Genomic DNA, 16,757 nt, shown 5'->3' with positions numbered 1-16,757 from the left:
TGGATAGAGCGTCGGCCTGCGGACTCAAGGGTCCCAGGTTCGATTCCGATCAAGGGCATGTACCTTGGTTGCGGGCACATCCCCAGTAGGGAGTGTGCAGGAGGCAGCTGATCGATGTTTCTCTCTCATCGATGTTTCTAACTCTCTATCCTTCTCCCTTCCTCTCTGTAAAAAATCAATAAAATATATTTTAAAAAAAAGAATTAGAAGAGCCCAATATCATAATGGGTAGCCCACTAGGCTGAGAACTCACAGGAAAAGTTTTGAGGAAAGGCTAGACTGCCACTTGTTAGGATTTTTGGTGATGGGATTCATGATTTGGGTAATTAGCTGAACTAGATCAGTAGTTCTCAGACTCTTGGATTTAGAGAACCATAAATTTGAAAATTAGAACTGGAGGCCTACATTTTGGGCTACACACTTCTGCTTTTATTACATAATTATCACATACTATGACTTTTATTTAATAAGAGGAAGGCCATTTTATTACTAAATAATTATGGAGGACATGATTTCAGACTAAAAACTTAACAAAATCAGACCAATATTATCTTCATTTTTCTCATTTTGTGAAAGATGCTTTATCGCAGCCCTTGTCCATGAACCCTTACTTTATGACCAATGCCCTCTATGACTTCACAGCTTCTTTCCAGAAAATTTCCACTGATTTTAGGCAAGTGACCTGTCAATGTTGGACAATAATTTATGATGATGAGAAAAGGCTAAGAGACAGTTAGAAAGGGCAGAAGATGATAGAACACGAACCTGAGGAAATGTCTCCAAAGTGTAGAGGTTAAAAATCAAGAGCACAGAATAGAAACAAGGCGACTTTATTTTCTTAAATATCAGAAAAATTCTCCTCTTAGCTCAAATGAGTCAGAGCTCTAATTAAGGGCTGAAAATATATCCACAAAACTCTTCTATGCCCGTGACAAATGTCTGAATACATTAGACACAGAATAGCCTTATGGCAGTTGAATCACATCACCTCATGTTCCAATGCTGGGGTTTTTTTTAAACCAAAATCTTCCCACCCATACTATAGATCAGTGGTTCTCAACCTTCTGGCCCTTTAAATACAGTTCCTCATGTTGTGACCCAACCATAAAATTATTTTTGTTGCTACTTCATAACTGTAATGTTGCTACTGTTATGAATTGTAATGTAAATATCTGATATGCAGGATGGTCTTAGGCGACCCCTGTGAAAGGGTCGTTCGACCGCCAAAGGGGTCGCGACCCACAGGTTGAGAACCGCTGCTATAGATATTCTCTCCATTACAAAGCCTGGTGGGGAATCAGGCTGTGCTCTAGTGACTGGTCGGCCACTCACTTATTGAGTGCCAGGTGCCAACAATGTGTAGGTTGACCTCATCCCTGTCCTGGTAGTTGGCTGTCCAGATACATTCTAACTGGGAAGCTGCAGTTTCCTACAGCGCATTATACATGTCCTCCTAATATTTAGAACCTCAATCATATTTACAACTGGCCAAATATAGTGTCTTGTATGTCTGTTTTATTCTCCAAATGCTTAAAAATCTGAAACAAATATGGAAGGATACCAAGCAAATCCTCACTTCAATAAAATTACTTTCTCGTACTCAGATGATATGAAAACCCAGAAGTAATAAGTATAATGAATATTTTCACCAGGCCACTGAATTAACAGATGCTTTTGAAATATTTTCATGTCATCATCTTTATAGTCATCTCAAATATCTAGGTGCTTTTCCATACAAACTACTAGAAAAAATATTGCAGATTGCAAAAGATCATTAAAATTTTAATAAGCTTTATTCTATGCAAATTTTATATCTGAATACAATTTTATGATACTGTGAAAACCTCAGGGAAAATGTCTAAGTAAAAATACACCCAGTGACATCAATTAGCTTGAATTTAAATATTTTTTGTCACATTCATGAGAGCACTTTGTATCAGTAATCTAAAACCAGAGTAATTAACCTAATCTAATTTTTTTGTCAAATGTTGGAGTAAAACCAATTTTCAGTTACAGCAGGAGTCTATGAAGCTAGTGTGCATAAACTTGTAAAAAACATCTGGAAATATATTATCCTCCTACATGAAATTTATCAGTCAGAAAAGATGGTGGACATCTCAAAACTGCATCTTCCTACCACAAGTTCTCAACTGAAATGGGGAGGCCTGAGACATGTGGGTCTTTAGAAAATCATCTGTTACTGGGCTGCTCTGAACACTTAGCACAAACGTAAAATCATGTACTATTTTTTCTAACCAGTCCTAGAACAAGGAAAAATGTTCACTTGAGTTCAACTGGTATCTCTAATGAATAGTTTTAACTCACCAAATACAATTTATGTGACCACTGTAAATGTGAGTGTAAATGTGAGAGCATTTAGCTTTCCAAATTCTGCATAATCAAAACACATTCCAAGGCTCAACACCTAGTCATTAGGGTACACAAATATTTTCTAATACTTGGAAGCAGCATTAACAATTAGCATTGAGCAATTAAATGATTTTGGCCATAATAAAAAATGAGTGCTGAAATACCGAGAGGCAACATTATCACCATCTGATAAATAAAATGTAAGAATAAAAGAGAAGGAAAATGTGTAAATGTTAAATATTAGTAAAATAAGTAGCAGAGAAGAAATCAATGTACCCCTGTAGAGATACTTCTTGGACATCAAATGGTAAAGGTGCATCCAGGAAGGATGGACTAGCCATGCCTCCTTATATAGGCAATAGCTTGCATAGCTCTAGTAAAAAAAATAAAAAAGAATCCACTGGGTTGAATATTATATGCTTTGATACCATTCTAGGCAATACAATCATTTTCAAACTTCTCAACACACTGAATCTACAACTCCATAGTGCCAAATGAAGATAGCAGATATCTGTGATCTGGATCATAAACCACTGACAATTACTTTGGGTTAGAGCTGGTTTGAAATAATTCCCAGTACACCAGAAGTTCCAGACCTTTTGGTTGTATGGTCCAATTAAATTAACACACACACACACACACACACACACACACACACACACACAAATGGGGGAGGAGTGAGACCAACATTGTGTTTCCAACTTTTTTCAAGTAAAAATATTAAAACAGCAAAAAGAACCTAACTTCCATTCTATAACCAGTAGCATAAAAGAAACCATAGTCCCATTTGTTTATTGTTTTTTCAAGGAAACCATCAACAAAATGAAAAGGGAGCCCACTGTATGGGAGAACATATTTGTCAATGATACATATGATAAGGGGTTAATTTCCAAAATATATAAAGAACTCATACAACTTAACAAAAGGAAGACAAACAATCCAATTAAAAAGGGACAAAGGGCATAAATAGACACTTCTCCAAAGAGGACATAGAGATGGCCAAGAGACAGATGAAAAAATATTCAAAGTCACTAATCATCAGAGAGATGCAAATTAAAATGACAATGAAGTATTACCTCACACCTGCTAGAATGGTTACCATCAATAAATCAACAAACAATAAGTTCTGGGAAGAATGTGGAGAAAAGGAGCTCTAGTACACTGCTGGTGGGAATGTAGACTGGTGCAACCACCTTGGAAAACAGAGTGGAATTTCCTAAAAAAAAAAATTAAATACTGCCATTTGACCTAAAGATACCACTTCTAGGAATATATCCTAAGAATCTCAAAACACCAATCAGAAAAAAATATGCACACCCCTATGTTCAGAGCAGTTCTGTTTACAATAGCTAAGAACTGGAAACAGCCCAAGTGCCCATTAGTAGATGAGTGAAGAAAAGTGGTACATTTACACAATGGAATACTATGAAGCAGAAAAAAAGAAGGATCCCTTTCCCTTTGAGACAGCATGGAGGGACGTGAAAAGTATTATGTTATCCAAAATAATCCAGTTAGAGAAAGACAAGTATCACATGATCTCACTTATATGTGGAACCTAACGAACAAAATAAACTGATGAACAAAATAGATACAGAGACATGGAATCTTACAGGGAAGGGGGAAGGGGTGGGAAGAAATTAACTAAAGAACTTATCTATATATATAAAAGCCTAAGTGACCATTCAACCACTCGACTGTTCAACAGGTAGCTATGACACACACTGACCACCAGGGAGCAGATCCTCAATGCACAGGCATGGAAACATTGAACAAACTGATGAATCTTAGAGAGAAGAGGGGAGGTGGGGGCAGGAAGAGATTAATCAAAGATCTTTGACCTGTGGGGATCCAGCCAAAACCAACAGTTCGACATCCCCCGACAGGTCCTGGATTTCAAGAGGGAACAGGCCAGGCCAAGGGACCCCAACAGTGCACAAATCCGTGCACCAGGCCTCTAGTATGCATATAAGCATAACCCATGAACACAGACAATAGTGTGCTAGGTGGGGGAGGGCAGCTGTGGGAGGGAAGGGGAGAATAGGGGGAAAAATGAGGACATCTGTAATACTTTCAACAATAAATATAAATTTAAAAAGTGTAGAAACAGCATAACCTTAGAATAAAAGTAAATGTTTTTTTTTCCAAGAAAGAACAATATTCTCTGTACACCAATATTCTCTCCAAAACACGTTAGTATTTGGATGGATATTATATTACATTTGGTTTCTCATACATTAAATAACCAATATAGAATAGACACTTCATTGCTTAATGCACCTTTGTGCTTATACATTGAAAATAACCTTAAAGTTTATGGTGTGAGGGAAGAGATTTCAAAATAAATGTGAAACTTAAGTTGGATATTTGATAACCTATTCTCAGTTTTCACAATTTACAAAATCACTCCTTGATTCAAGATGAAATATTTCTGTAGATGAAATATCTCTTCTATTATGTCCTTATGTATTCATAGATATGAGATTTGTGGACTCTTAAAATGATTGATAATGAGATACAAGCTATATTTGTGAAAAATGTTTTTCATTAACCTCTTTTTTCTTTCATTATTAGATCTTATTAATTACATCTCTGAGTGTTTATATTAAGAATATAATATAAATTGTTTTCATAAAATTTGAAGGTCAGTGAGACGTCCTTTTGAAATAGAAATTAGATCAAGACTCTACTCTCAATACTCACTGAACTTTGCTAAATTTGAATTTTATGTAAACTTTGCCTACAACCTAATAAGTGAGGACAAAGTTTCCCATCACATTTGAAACATAACCCAGTCTTTCTCCTGACCTACATGGTCCCTGAGACCTCCCCAAGCTCAGTTCCTGGGACTCCCTGCCCCCACTCCCTGCCCCCACTGGCTTTTTCCACTGAACTGGCTTTCTTGATGGTCCCTCAGATGGGTACAGTTCAGCCCTAGGGCCTTTGTCCTTCCTATTCTCTGCCTGAAATGGATTCCTCCTCCAACTTGTAAAGCTCCTTTCCCTCCCGGCTTAAATACCACCTTGTCCAACAGGCGTTTCCTGACCATCGTTCTTTTCACTCTGCTCAATTATTCTCCAAAATACATATCACTACCTCCTATTGGAAAACATATTTGCTTATCTGTTTATATCTGTCCCCAGCACTAGAATGTAAGCTTAATGAGAGCAGGAACTTGTGTTTCATTCATCATTCTACCCACAGCATTGAAATTGCACATGGTAGGCACTCAAAAAATTGGTTGAATGAAGAGATGAGTGAATATAAATGTTAGAAAATATCTCCTCATTTACATAAAAGTGTAGTGACAGCCTATATGCAATTAAACTATACTAATTCATCTCTCTAACTGTGCAGGGATTATTTTTAAATTATTCTGAAACTCATAACAATGAACCTATTATTTAAAAAGGAATGTAAAAACAAGTATAAATGAATGAATCTCTTTCATTGAGCATCTAATAGAGTTAAAAAAGTATGTGTGTGTGTGTGTGTGTGTGTGTGTGCTTTGTTATCTCAATTAAACTGGAATAGCTTTAAAATCGAGGTGAACTTTCTTCACAATCTTAAAAACAAGTAAAAAATATACAAACAATGCCCAGTTGGCATGGCTCAGTGGTAGAGCATCGATCCATGAACCAGTATGTCAAGGTTCAATTCCCTGTCAGGGAACATGACCAGGTTGCAAGCTCGGTCCCCAGTGTGGGCCGTGCAGAAGGCAGCCGGTCAATGATTCTCTCTCACCATTGATGTTTCTCTCTCTCTCTCTCTCTCTCTCTCCCTTCCTCACTGAAATAAATAGAAATACAGTTAAACAATACAAACAAAATCCAATAAGCAAACACAAAAAGATGATGGGGGATATATATTAAGATAACACAATCACCCTAACCGGTTTGGCTCAGTGGATAGAGCGTCGGCCTGTGGACTGAAGGGTCCCAGGTTCGATTCCGGTCAAGGGCATGTACCGTGGTTGCGGGCACATCCCCGGTAGGGGGTGTGCAAGAGGCAGCTGATCGATGTTTCTCTCTCATCGATGTTTCTAGCTCTCTATCTCTCTCCCTTCTTCTCTGTAAGAAAATCAATAAAATATATTTTTAAAAAAGATAACACAATCATTGGACATGTTATATGCCCCACTGGCAAAAGATATTTAAAATTTTATAGTCAACTTAATTTTGGAAATTACATACCTTGGCCTACATAACTATTTAAATAACTAAGATATTTTCATAGACCATTCACTGGCGTTTATCCTAATGGTTAAGTTCAAAAAGGGCTGGTGTCTAGTAACACTAGCCTAAGGTGGGAATGGACAGCCCGGTTTTATGTTAAAGCTTCTACAATAAGGAAATATTGTTGTGATCATTCACTGTAATTCTTTCACAAGAGAGCAAATTAGGATTCCTCTGAAAATGATGAAAAGACATATTTTAAAACATATGTATAGTCCTAGATGATATTCAAAAGGAAGATGATACATGTGACCCATTATGAATCCCTGAAAACACTTGTTTATATTTTTTCCCAATACTGACTGTGAATTGGTGATCACCATTCAACTGTTTCTAATGACTTGAGATCAATGGTGGGGTTGGGAAGAAGGGTCGGTCAAGGTCATAGGTGTAGGCTTTTGCTACAAAAGACAGTGAAACTAATTGGTCCCTGTGGGAACTGAACCTGCAACCTCAGATTCATTAATTTCACAAGCAAGCAAACTTCTCTAAGTGGGCCAAAAGTTACCAAACAATTTTCTTCAAAATGTGATTCAGTTTAGATGGTACTAGTGTTTAAGAACAAAAGTAAATTGTTCTGTTTTAGTAATTATTTATTTATTCAAGGAGAAGTAATCTGAGGTAGCTATATAGAGAAAAACATCCAAGAAGTTTCCTATAAATGTTTAATTTTTAAAAAGCTATTTTTAAAGGCATAGAGCACAAAGCCAAAATGGTTAGGGAACTCTACAATCATAATGTGTTTACTTAAAGTGTCTAGCCCAAATCAAAATAGTATTAATTACATGAATAATGAAGCGATTTCTATTTGAAAAGGCATAATATGAATAGAAATACATATTGGAACTTTTCAGAATTCAGTAACTTCACTTGCTTCCAAACCATCACACTATAACTTAAAGTGTTATGTAATTTTGGGGATACATTTTTATTTCTCTTGAGTTTTCATTTTGGCTATATTATTCTCTCCTCACTGCCTCTCCTATGTTATTTGTTCGTTACTTGTTCTTTAAAACCAACTTACTCTTCTTCTAAGCTCTGGATCCATCCTTCACCAGCTGAACAGCCCTGCTTACATAAGGATTAAATTTTAAGCGCTCAAACCCAGTCTCTCTTCCCAGTACCTAGATATGTTAGTCCTTCATTCAGCTTGCACTTACCATGCTGAGAAATAGAATACGTTGCCAACTAAGCTTTTCCTATCACTTGGAAAGTCTCGTCTTTATTTCAATTAGAAACATTAGCTTTATATTTACATCTAGTCGTTCCCTTTTTTTCTCTCTTTAATAAAAGTCTATTGACAATTCTGACTTACCTCTTACTGTAAAACTCAGGGTAAACCTTCCCTTGCAATCTCCACTTTATCCACATGTTCCCGCTCTACGGGATCTGATCCCTCCAAAAATAGAGATAATTCAAGTCTCTACTTCCTCTGCTACTGAAAACCCTGTCCCCTAGAACCTGCCTGTTTACAGTGTAAACAGGGCAAGTCGTTTGCAGAACAGTGGATAAGGCAACTTTTGAAGAAAAATACTGATTTTATCCCCTCCTTAGAGTAAATAGGCTGCCTCTCTCCCTCCAGATTTTTTTCAAGTAAGTCCAGGTGCCAACAAATGATAAGGAATAATTCACTTCTTCATTTATTCATTGAAGAAGAATTTAGATAAAAATATTATAAAGTATGTGTATAATTAGACAAAGCAAAGTAGCTACACTTCTAAATTTGCATCTTTCTCAATTCTAGGATTCTAACACACTCTTACTCTTAGATGAAGAAGATAATTCAAATTAGTTTTCATCTCCTAGTAGAGTATCATTAAGTTTGCCATCATTCATAATAACATATTATACTATAAGCATATTCATTAAAGACCATTCACCACTTCTAAATTTAGTCAATATAATAATAATTTACACAATTCATACTTTGTTATATTTCCAACCTATGAGTGCTTGGAATATTTTGTTGACAAATGTAAAATTCTATTAGTCAACTATAAGTACACATTTCATTGAGAATTATCAGCATGTTTTCAATCTTTATGAGGGACTAAATTTGGTGAAAGCATTAACATACAAAACGGGCCTTTCCTAAAATAAAAAAGGAGATGAGTTGAGGAGATACTTTCTCAGAAATACAAATTTTCTCCACAGCCTTGATGTCTGCAAACTAGGGAGCTGCAAGCAGTGGTTCTTAACCTTCCTAATGCTGCTCACGACCCTTTAATACAGGTCCTCATGTGGTGGTGACCCCCAACCATAAAATTATTTTCGTTGCTACTTCATAACTGTAATTTTACTACTGTTATGAATCGTAATGTAAATATCTGATATGCAGGATGTATTTTCATTGTTCGTGACCCACAGGTTGAGAACCACTGGGATAGGGCCTTGCCACGTCCCCTAAATGGCACAGCACCATGTGACCCAACAATATTTAAATAAGTTTTCTCACTAAAGAGGCATTTATCATTGCAAAAAGTAAAATTAAAAAAAATACACATGCAGGCCCAATTTAGATGGGTCAAGTAAATAAGGCTCCTGCCATCCAAGGCCGCCCAGCCTTTACACGTAATGATGTCACCCTATACCCATCAAATACAGAGAAGGCCACAGAAACTGTTCAGTGAAAACAGAAGATGTCAAAATATAATGTGTGGCACAGCCGGTGTGCTCAGTGGTTGAGCATCAACCCATGATCGAAGAGTTCACCAATTCGATTCCTGATCAGGGGACATGCCCAGGTTGCGGTCTTGATCCCCAGTGCGGGGTATGCAGGAGGCAGCTGATCAATAATGTTTCTCTCTCCTTGATGTTTCTATCTCTCTATCCCTCTCTCTTCCTCTCTCTCTAAAAATCAATTCAAAAAAATTTAAAAAATCATGTGTGGTTTGAGTCTAGTTTTGCAAAAATATGTGCATATATGTAGAAAGAAATATACCTAAGCATAACTGTTTTTTTTATAACTGTTTTTCTATCAATGGCATGATTTAGCTTATATTTTATTTATGCTTCATAATTTTCTGTAGCATCTGACTCTTTGTAACCAGGACATTTCTTTATTTTTATAACTAAATGCAAGATATATATTTGTATTTGTGAAAAATAAGCCATTTCTTCCCAAGCTGGATAAACAAATGCCCATTTTGTTCCCTAAAAACACCTGGAACATACCTTTTTAGATTACTTATCACATTAAATCAGTCGTTTGATTGCTGGACTTCCTGGCTAACCTAGGGGTTCCCATGAGAGCAGCTGCTACTTTTCATGGACTCTGCATCCAGTGCTCAGCTCAGGGCGTGGCGCATGAAGGATGCTCGGTAGAGTACTACTTGCTCCTTGGCTTCTTTCATCCAGTGTCTTCTTCCTCCCACCCCTGGCTCTAGTCGAATTACCTCCACCTCTGCCAGGCACCATACTGTCTCCCAGATACTGTGGGTCAAAAGCTGACGTGTTTGCAGGCATCACAATGAAAACCAATTTTGGATCAAAAAGATGTCATTTGGCAAAATCAGCTGAGCCACTCCAAAGTCTGGTTAACATATGGACAGTCCACTAAAATAATGGAAGCTGGGGGTGCGGTCGGGTCTGGGAGAGCAGACAGGATGTGATTTGTTTGCGGAGGGTCTCCGTGAGATGGTCAATTGAAGACCATTTCAGGGGAATTATGGTCCAGGGCTGATCGCTTTCTGTTGTGCTTCTTTTGCATCATGATGGAAACCTGACACTTTCTAGCCTGGAGCATAACGAGTGGAACGAAGATTTACATTTTGTAGGGTACACTTTATGCAATTTTGGAAGTTCAACTAAGTTTGGAAGTTCTAAGCAACAGCCTCCTTACCCCGCCTAGGAAATTAGGGGGCTCCTCTCCTACCCCCACACCCCAACTTCAATACTATTCCAGTGCCTGGTCGTGTTCCCAGGTCCAGACACTGCCTTCCAGGATCTCTACATTGGAGGACATCAAGGGAAATCTTCCAGTTGGAAATGGAAACCAGGCTCTTGCCTTGAAGCCACACGCACATATCCAGGATATGGCTTTCACGTGGACTGTTTTTGTTTTGACACGGGTAGTGGTTAGGGCTGTTGTGGTTTTTACATGGGTAGTGCAGTGGTTAGGACTGTTTTGGTTTGACACAGGCAGTCTAGAGGTTAGGAGCACCAACTAGCAGCCTGTATTCATTTGCTAACTCCACTACTTAATGGCTGTGTCACACTGGGCCAATTACTTAGCTTGCAGTGCTTAACTTTTCCATTTGTGGAGATGCAACTCATCATACTACATTCCTAATAAGCATGTGGGTTAATGTCAGCTAATGTCTAAGCAAGTGCCTGGTGCATGGTAAATGCCATGTGCATGTTCACTCGATAATATTTACTTGGCTTAATGTATGTTTTTAAATGCTCTATATATGTTAGATATACATATGCATATATTTTATAAGATATACAGTATACTAGTCTATAAGATATATATCTTACAATAAAATATTTTTACAAGGAGGGATTGAGGATGATTATCAGGGGAAGAAGCGCTGAACGGCCTTCCAAGAGCCCCTGGCATCACCATTTCCCTCTTCGCGCTACAGATACCGGAGCCTTTTTCAACTCTTGGTACCTCTACGTGTCTCCTGTTAATTATCTCGGCTGCCAGCAACCGTCCTCTCTCCCTCAGAGCAGAGCCTGGAACCTGTCCCCTGTGCCTGGGTGTCTGCAGCTGATCCTGCCCATCCCTCTCTCTATCTCCCAGCATCAGCTCCATCACTATCTGCCTGGCAATTATCTATGGGCAGGAAGAGGCGGGCGTCTGTGCTGTGTCACCAGGTGACTCCCGAAGTCAGTTCCCACCACTCTCCTTAGCGGATCCACACTGCAGGTTCCTAGAAACCTGAAAGTTTCTGAAATTGTTTTTCTTTTTGAGATTTCCGTGAAAGGGCCAAATTACTTTATGTTTCTTTCACAGGCCGGATACATAACTACTGGAGCAAGAAAGTATTTATTTTACCATGTAAAAAGATAACTTGCTTCTACTGGGTATTTATAAGCTGGGTGTATTACCTGATAACCGTAAACATAAATGTAAGTATCTTAACCTATATTTTCTAAATTCCTAGGTTGGTATGAGAACCACAGTTAGGCACCAGTCCCCCCATTAGACCTGAGAGTTAAATTTCAAAATCAATACACGGACATGGTCAGGTACGTGCACATCATGGTAGGCAGACCAAACTGTTGGCAGAATAAATTAGGTTTTGACTATAAACTCAGAGCTGATGTTAACAAGAAAGCCAAGCCCAGGAGAGTCCAGCAGAAGTGGAATTCAGAAGAATGACAGAGAAAAACACGGTGTTACTGTAACTCCAGGCCACAAAGAAGCCGCCCTGAGAAGCAGATGGAGGTGTCTGGCACATACATCCTCACTGACAGACAGGGCCTGCCAGCTGCATTGTGTCCTGATTCCTTTGAACATTGAAAGCAGGTACCTTTCCTTGCTATGATACTGTGACCTCAGCCAAACTTCCCACGTAGATTCCCGACAGTTACAGACTGTGCTGGTCAGGCCAAATGAAGCATCCTGTGCACTTTCAACGTACATATCTTATTTTAAATTAATCATCTGTCAACCCATTTCTTTTTCCATGTCAGTATTTTTATACCTGAGTTCCTGGATTTCAAAACAGAGAGCCAGACCCTGGACTATAATAATTTCACAAAATAACATAGCTTCATCAGGCATTCCCAGAAAGAATTGATGAGTGACTACACACATCTATTCAAATGTTTATAGGATGATGTTTTCCTAAATATAGATTTAAAATGTTCAGAAATATAGAAGAATTACAAAGGTTAATGTGAAAAAAAGAAGGTTAACGATTTCTCAACTGCATGTAAGTGAAATAAATCAGCCATACCCGGGGATGAGATACAACCTCCATAGCTGTGTTTTAATCTCCCTCTCCCTCTCCTTCTTTGTCATCTCTTCACGCTTCCCTCCTCTTCTTCCTCCTTCTCCTTCCTTTCCCCCTCCCCTTCCTCCTCTCTTTCTTCTTCTTGGCTTGCAGCCTGCTTTGTGAGAATTCACCTTGTACACATATTTGCCAGATGTATAATGCCTTTAAACAAATGTGTCCTTAATATATCCCAAGGGTTCAAAGGAGTTTGTAAGTCCTATAGAAATTGTTTAGTTTTTATTTTAATAATAATATAAAAACATATTTTGCAGTAATAACTCACAATTTAAATACTTTTTCCTTTATTTTTACAGAATAGGTATTATCTTCTTTATATATATTTTTGTTTTCCAAACTGAGATCCTTAGCACCCAATAGGGATCCAAGAATATAGTCTAAGGTAGCCGTGGGCAAACTACGGCCCACGGCAGGATCCGGCCCATTTGAAATGAATAAAACTAAAAAAAAAAAAAAGACCGTACCCTTTTATGTAATGATGTTTACTTTGAATTTATATTAGTTCACACAAACACTCCATCCATGCTTTTGTTCCGGCCCTCCTGTCCAGTTTAAGAACCCATTGTGGCCCTCGAGTCAAAAAGTTTGCCCACCCCTGGTCTAAGGAGTCCATAAAAATTAGATCCTTCAGAAACACTATTCTGTATCTAAGCAAATAATTCTACCCTTTGCCCTAAAAAAATTGCATACTTAACTAAAAATAAATTCACGGAGCTAAGCTGCAGAAAGTACTCTTTAATCTGATGCCATCTCTATTTCCAACACAAGCTGAAGACAACAAGGATGAGATGGGCACTTACAAAAACAGAGACAATTACTTGGGTTTTGTTCCTTCACATATTGAATACTGTAAATTTGCATTTCACTTGTTCAGCTCTTTACATATTTTTAAAAAACCCAAAGTTCAACAAAATGTTTCAAACTCATCCCTGCTAGTATCGTTCTTCATTGCCCTTGAAAGTTGATTACTGGATAGAAAAGTGTCTTCATACTTATTTTTTAAAATCATGAACAGCTTTTAAACATAAACTGTAAATAAAAGATTATTCAGAATGCCAGTTCTTTAAAGATAGAAATTTATAAGGGAATTTTCTCTTCCATACTTGAGCTCTATTCAGTTGAATTTGGTTAGAGCAGTTGAAATAGGAATTCTGAAGAAAAGTACTGATGAGACAATATCTACCCCACCCTTAGAATCACCCTTATGGCTTGTTAGTCCTGTAGGTGAGGGTATAACTGCAGATAGGCACACTGAAAGGCTATTTAATTCCAGCTCCTCTTTCCCCTGGGTGTGCTGAAAAGAAAGGCATTGGATGCCACTGAAAATCACTGGTAGGCTTGACCCCTTCCCAGAGTCCCCGGATACCAGAATGCTGAAAATGTCAACTTTTTAATTCTAGGTTGCTTTCCACAGCCTAACACAGGACAACGAGACTTTTCAAGTTCTCTCCCTGCTCCAGTTCTCACAGTACAACTCACAGAAGATCGCTTCACGATATATACACGTGTGCCTTTATATCATTACATTAGAAAGTGATTTACGTACCATGATAAATTAGATACAGACATTGCAGCAATGCCGGGAGGAGTCTTGTGGAGCAGTCTTCTCTTGATTTCAGGATAGGGACAGTAGGCCAGGTAGACAAGATCACGGGGAATTTTAGCGCTGCCACTGGAATGATGCACAAAACACTTAGTCGCGCACAGTTGAGAAGACCTATAAAGAAAAGGTGGAAAGTGATATGTATAGTACCTGGCCTATATGACCTTTCACAGATTTATCTCATCCAGTGAATAGTGTCGTCATGTTATAAGACACACAAAAGGAAATGTGATCATTTTCCTTAAAGTACCAGGTATGTATAAAAACCAAGGATAAAACGAAACCAACCCTATAGTGAGCTCAATGCTTTCCTTTCAAAACCAAAGGAAAGGTTATTAACATGTTTATTCCCTGAAGTAGAGAATTCCTTGTTCATTCAAGGAAAGAACAGAATGTGTGTGTGTGTGTGTGTGTGTGTGTGTGTGTGTGTGTGTTTTAATATATTTTTATTGATTTCAGAGAGGAACGGAGAGGGAGAGAGAGATAGAAACATCAGTGACGAGAGAGAATCATGGATTGGCTGCCTCCTGCATGGCCCCCACTGGGGATCGAACCACAACCCAGGCATGTGCCCTGACCGGAAATCAAACCATGACCTCTTGGTTCATAGGTTGATGCTCAACCACTGAGCCATTCTGGCTGGGCCAGTTATTAGGTTTAGCAGAGTATTTGCCAACACAAAAATACTGTCCTTATAAGCACATAAAATATATATACTATATGTCAGGTTTCAACACCAGGAAAATCATTATCCTAAATTTCTGGTTTGCCTTAATTCTGGGGGTGTGGGGCATTATTGCAATTTATGCTGCTTTCCTTGCATTAATGTATGGGAAAGCTCTGAAGCAAATCTTTAACATTTCTTTAAGAACTAATCAAGGCCTCTGAGGTCTGCTTTTGATGCTAACCTCTCCTTTTTGCTAACTTTAATTTTAACCTATATATTTTTTTGTAAACACATGCCTAGAAACATATGCACACATATGCAGATTATATTTATGTAAGTAGATTTTAAAAACCACCAGCAAGTCCATTTTAGAGTGAGAAAGAGTATAATTAAACACCATAATTCCAGATTTGTTTGCCTCGGCAGAATGTAGGAAGACTATGCAAAGATATTTGATCCCAGAATCTTAGCTCAAGCCATATAACACTGTTGTGTTTGTCCGTCAAAACGGTCAAATAGTGTCAATGTTAATATGAGAGAAGAGTGGACCACAGCAGCCTCTTATCATGCCCCTCGGCCTGACTAAACTTTACACAGGCTGGGCTTCTGCCCCACACTGAGCCCCTGGCCTCCCTTTTCTTACAGCATTCACTTTAGAAAACTTGCAACTGTCAAGTCTTTCTCTGCCCCTTTGAGATATAAATCTTCTTCCAGCCTGTTGCCAGTTTTACAGCCAGGGAATGACTTGCTCAAGGGCCTGGGCACCATGCCTTTGAAATGCAACCATCAAAGGAGACAGTGCTGCACTGCCAAGTCTCTGGTAGAGCTGGAGCCTAACTTCCCTAAGTGCTACTTAGCAAAGGCAGTGGGAATAATCACAGTGACCTGCCTCCCCTTAACATCATCTAGCACTTTTCTTTTTTAAAATATATTTTTACTAATTTCAGAGAGGAAGGGAGAGGGAGCGAGAGATAGAAACATCAATGATGAGAGAGAATCATGGATTGGATGCCTCCTGCATGCCCCCTCCTGGGGATCTAACCTGAAACCGAAACCCGGGCATGTGCCCTGACAGGTAAGTGAACCATGACCTCCTGGTTCATAGGTGGATGCTCAACCACTGAGCCATGCCTGCTGGGCTCAGCGAGTGCTTTTGTACAAGCTTGCCCCAGCTGCCTAAAACACTCTCCCGCCTCCTGTTTCAGTGAGTTGAACTCTGTCTCTCTCTCCTATTGCAATAGTCTTGAATTAAGTATTCCTCACATGTTGAACTCCAAACCACTTAATTTTCCTTTGAGAGGGTATTGCTTTTGGTCCTTAAAGTTCAGGAACATTTCCTAAGATGCTGGCAATATTGGTAAAAAGTGGGATCTTTTCTCACTGTCTTTTACTTGCAATAACTACAAACTTGGATTTTGATAAGCTGTGGATTACTTGTAAAATTCAATATTAGGTACTTGAATTTTTCTGATTTTAAACCTAGATGTTTGCAAGAATAAAATATTTGAAAAAAGTCACAGTTACCATTCATAATGATTATAATAATCACTCTGACATTCTTTATGTCATCTTTTAATTTTATTTGTATCTTATAATTATCTGATTTATTTCTTTAATGATATAGACCCATGAGGCAATCAATAAAGTCTACTGAATTGAATAACACACCAAAAAGCCTGTTGTGTTTACATTTTCCTGATGGGATGTTTTTTAAAGGCTGTGGTAGTGGGCCTGTTATTCTTTTAATGATATTCAAATGATTCATTGCTTATGATGTAACCTTTCCAAGGAAAAGATCTTTGGGATCTTCAGGCAGGTTTTGATTCCTCTTGGACGCCTGATATTTTCTATCCCCTCTAACTGCACGTATCCAAATCTTCAAAGAACAATACAAGACCCAACAGATTCTATGAACT

At 38.3% G+C, this 16,757-nt stretch overlaps 1 protein-coding gene across 1 annotated transcript in view; it reads right to left on the bottom strand.

Moving 5' to 3' along the window:
- Positions 1-16,757, bottom strand: part of OXR1 (oxidation resistance 1) — a 311,945-nt gene that overhangs the window by 235,076 nt on the left and 60,112 nt on the right. The window contains exon 2 of the mRNA XM_036338046.1: positions 14,118-14,288. Coding sequence (XP_036193939.1) covers positions 14,118-14,140 — 23 coding nt within the window. The 5' untranslated portion in view covers positions 14,141-14,288. The remainder of the gene's footprint in view (positions 1-14,117; positions 14,289-16,757) is intronic.

The sequence above is a fragment of the Myotis myotis genome, unplaced genomic scaffold (assembly GCF_014108235.1).
Source record: "Myotis myotis isolate mMyoMyo1 unplaced genomic scaffold, mMyoMyo1.p scaffold_m19_p_16, whole genome shotgun sequence".
NCBI lineage: Eukaryota > Metazoa > Chordata > Mammalia > Chiroptera > Vespertilionidae > Myotis > Myotis myotis.
Note: the sequence above shows the minus strand (reverse complement) of the source record. Positions and strands in the feature narration are given on the sequence as shown.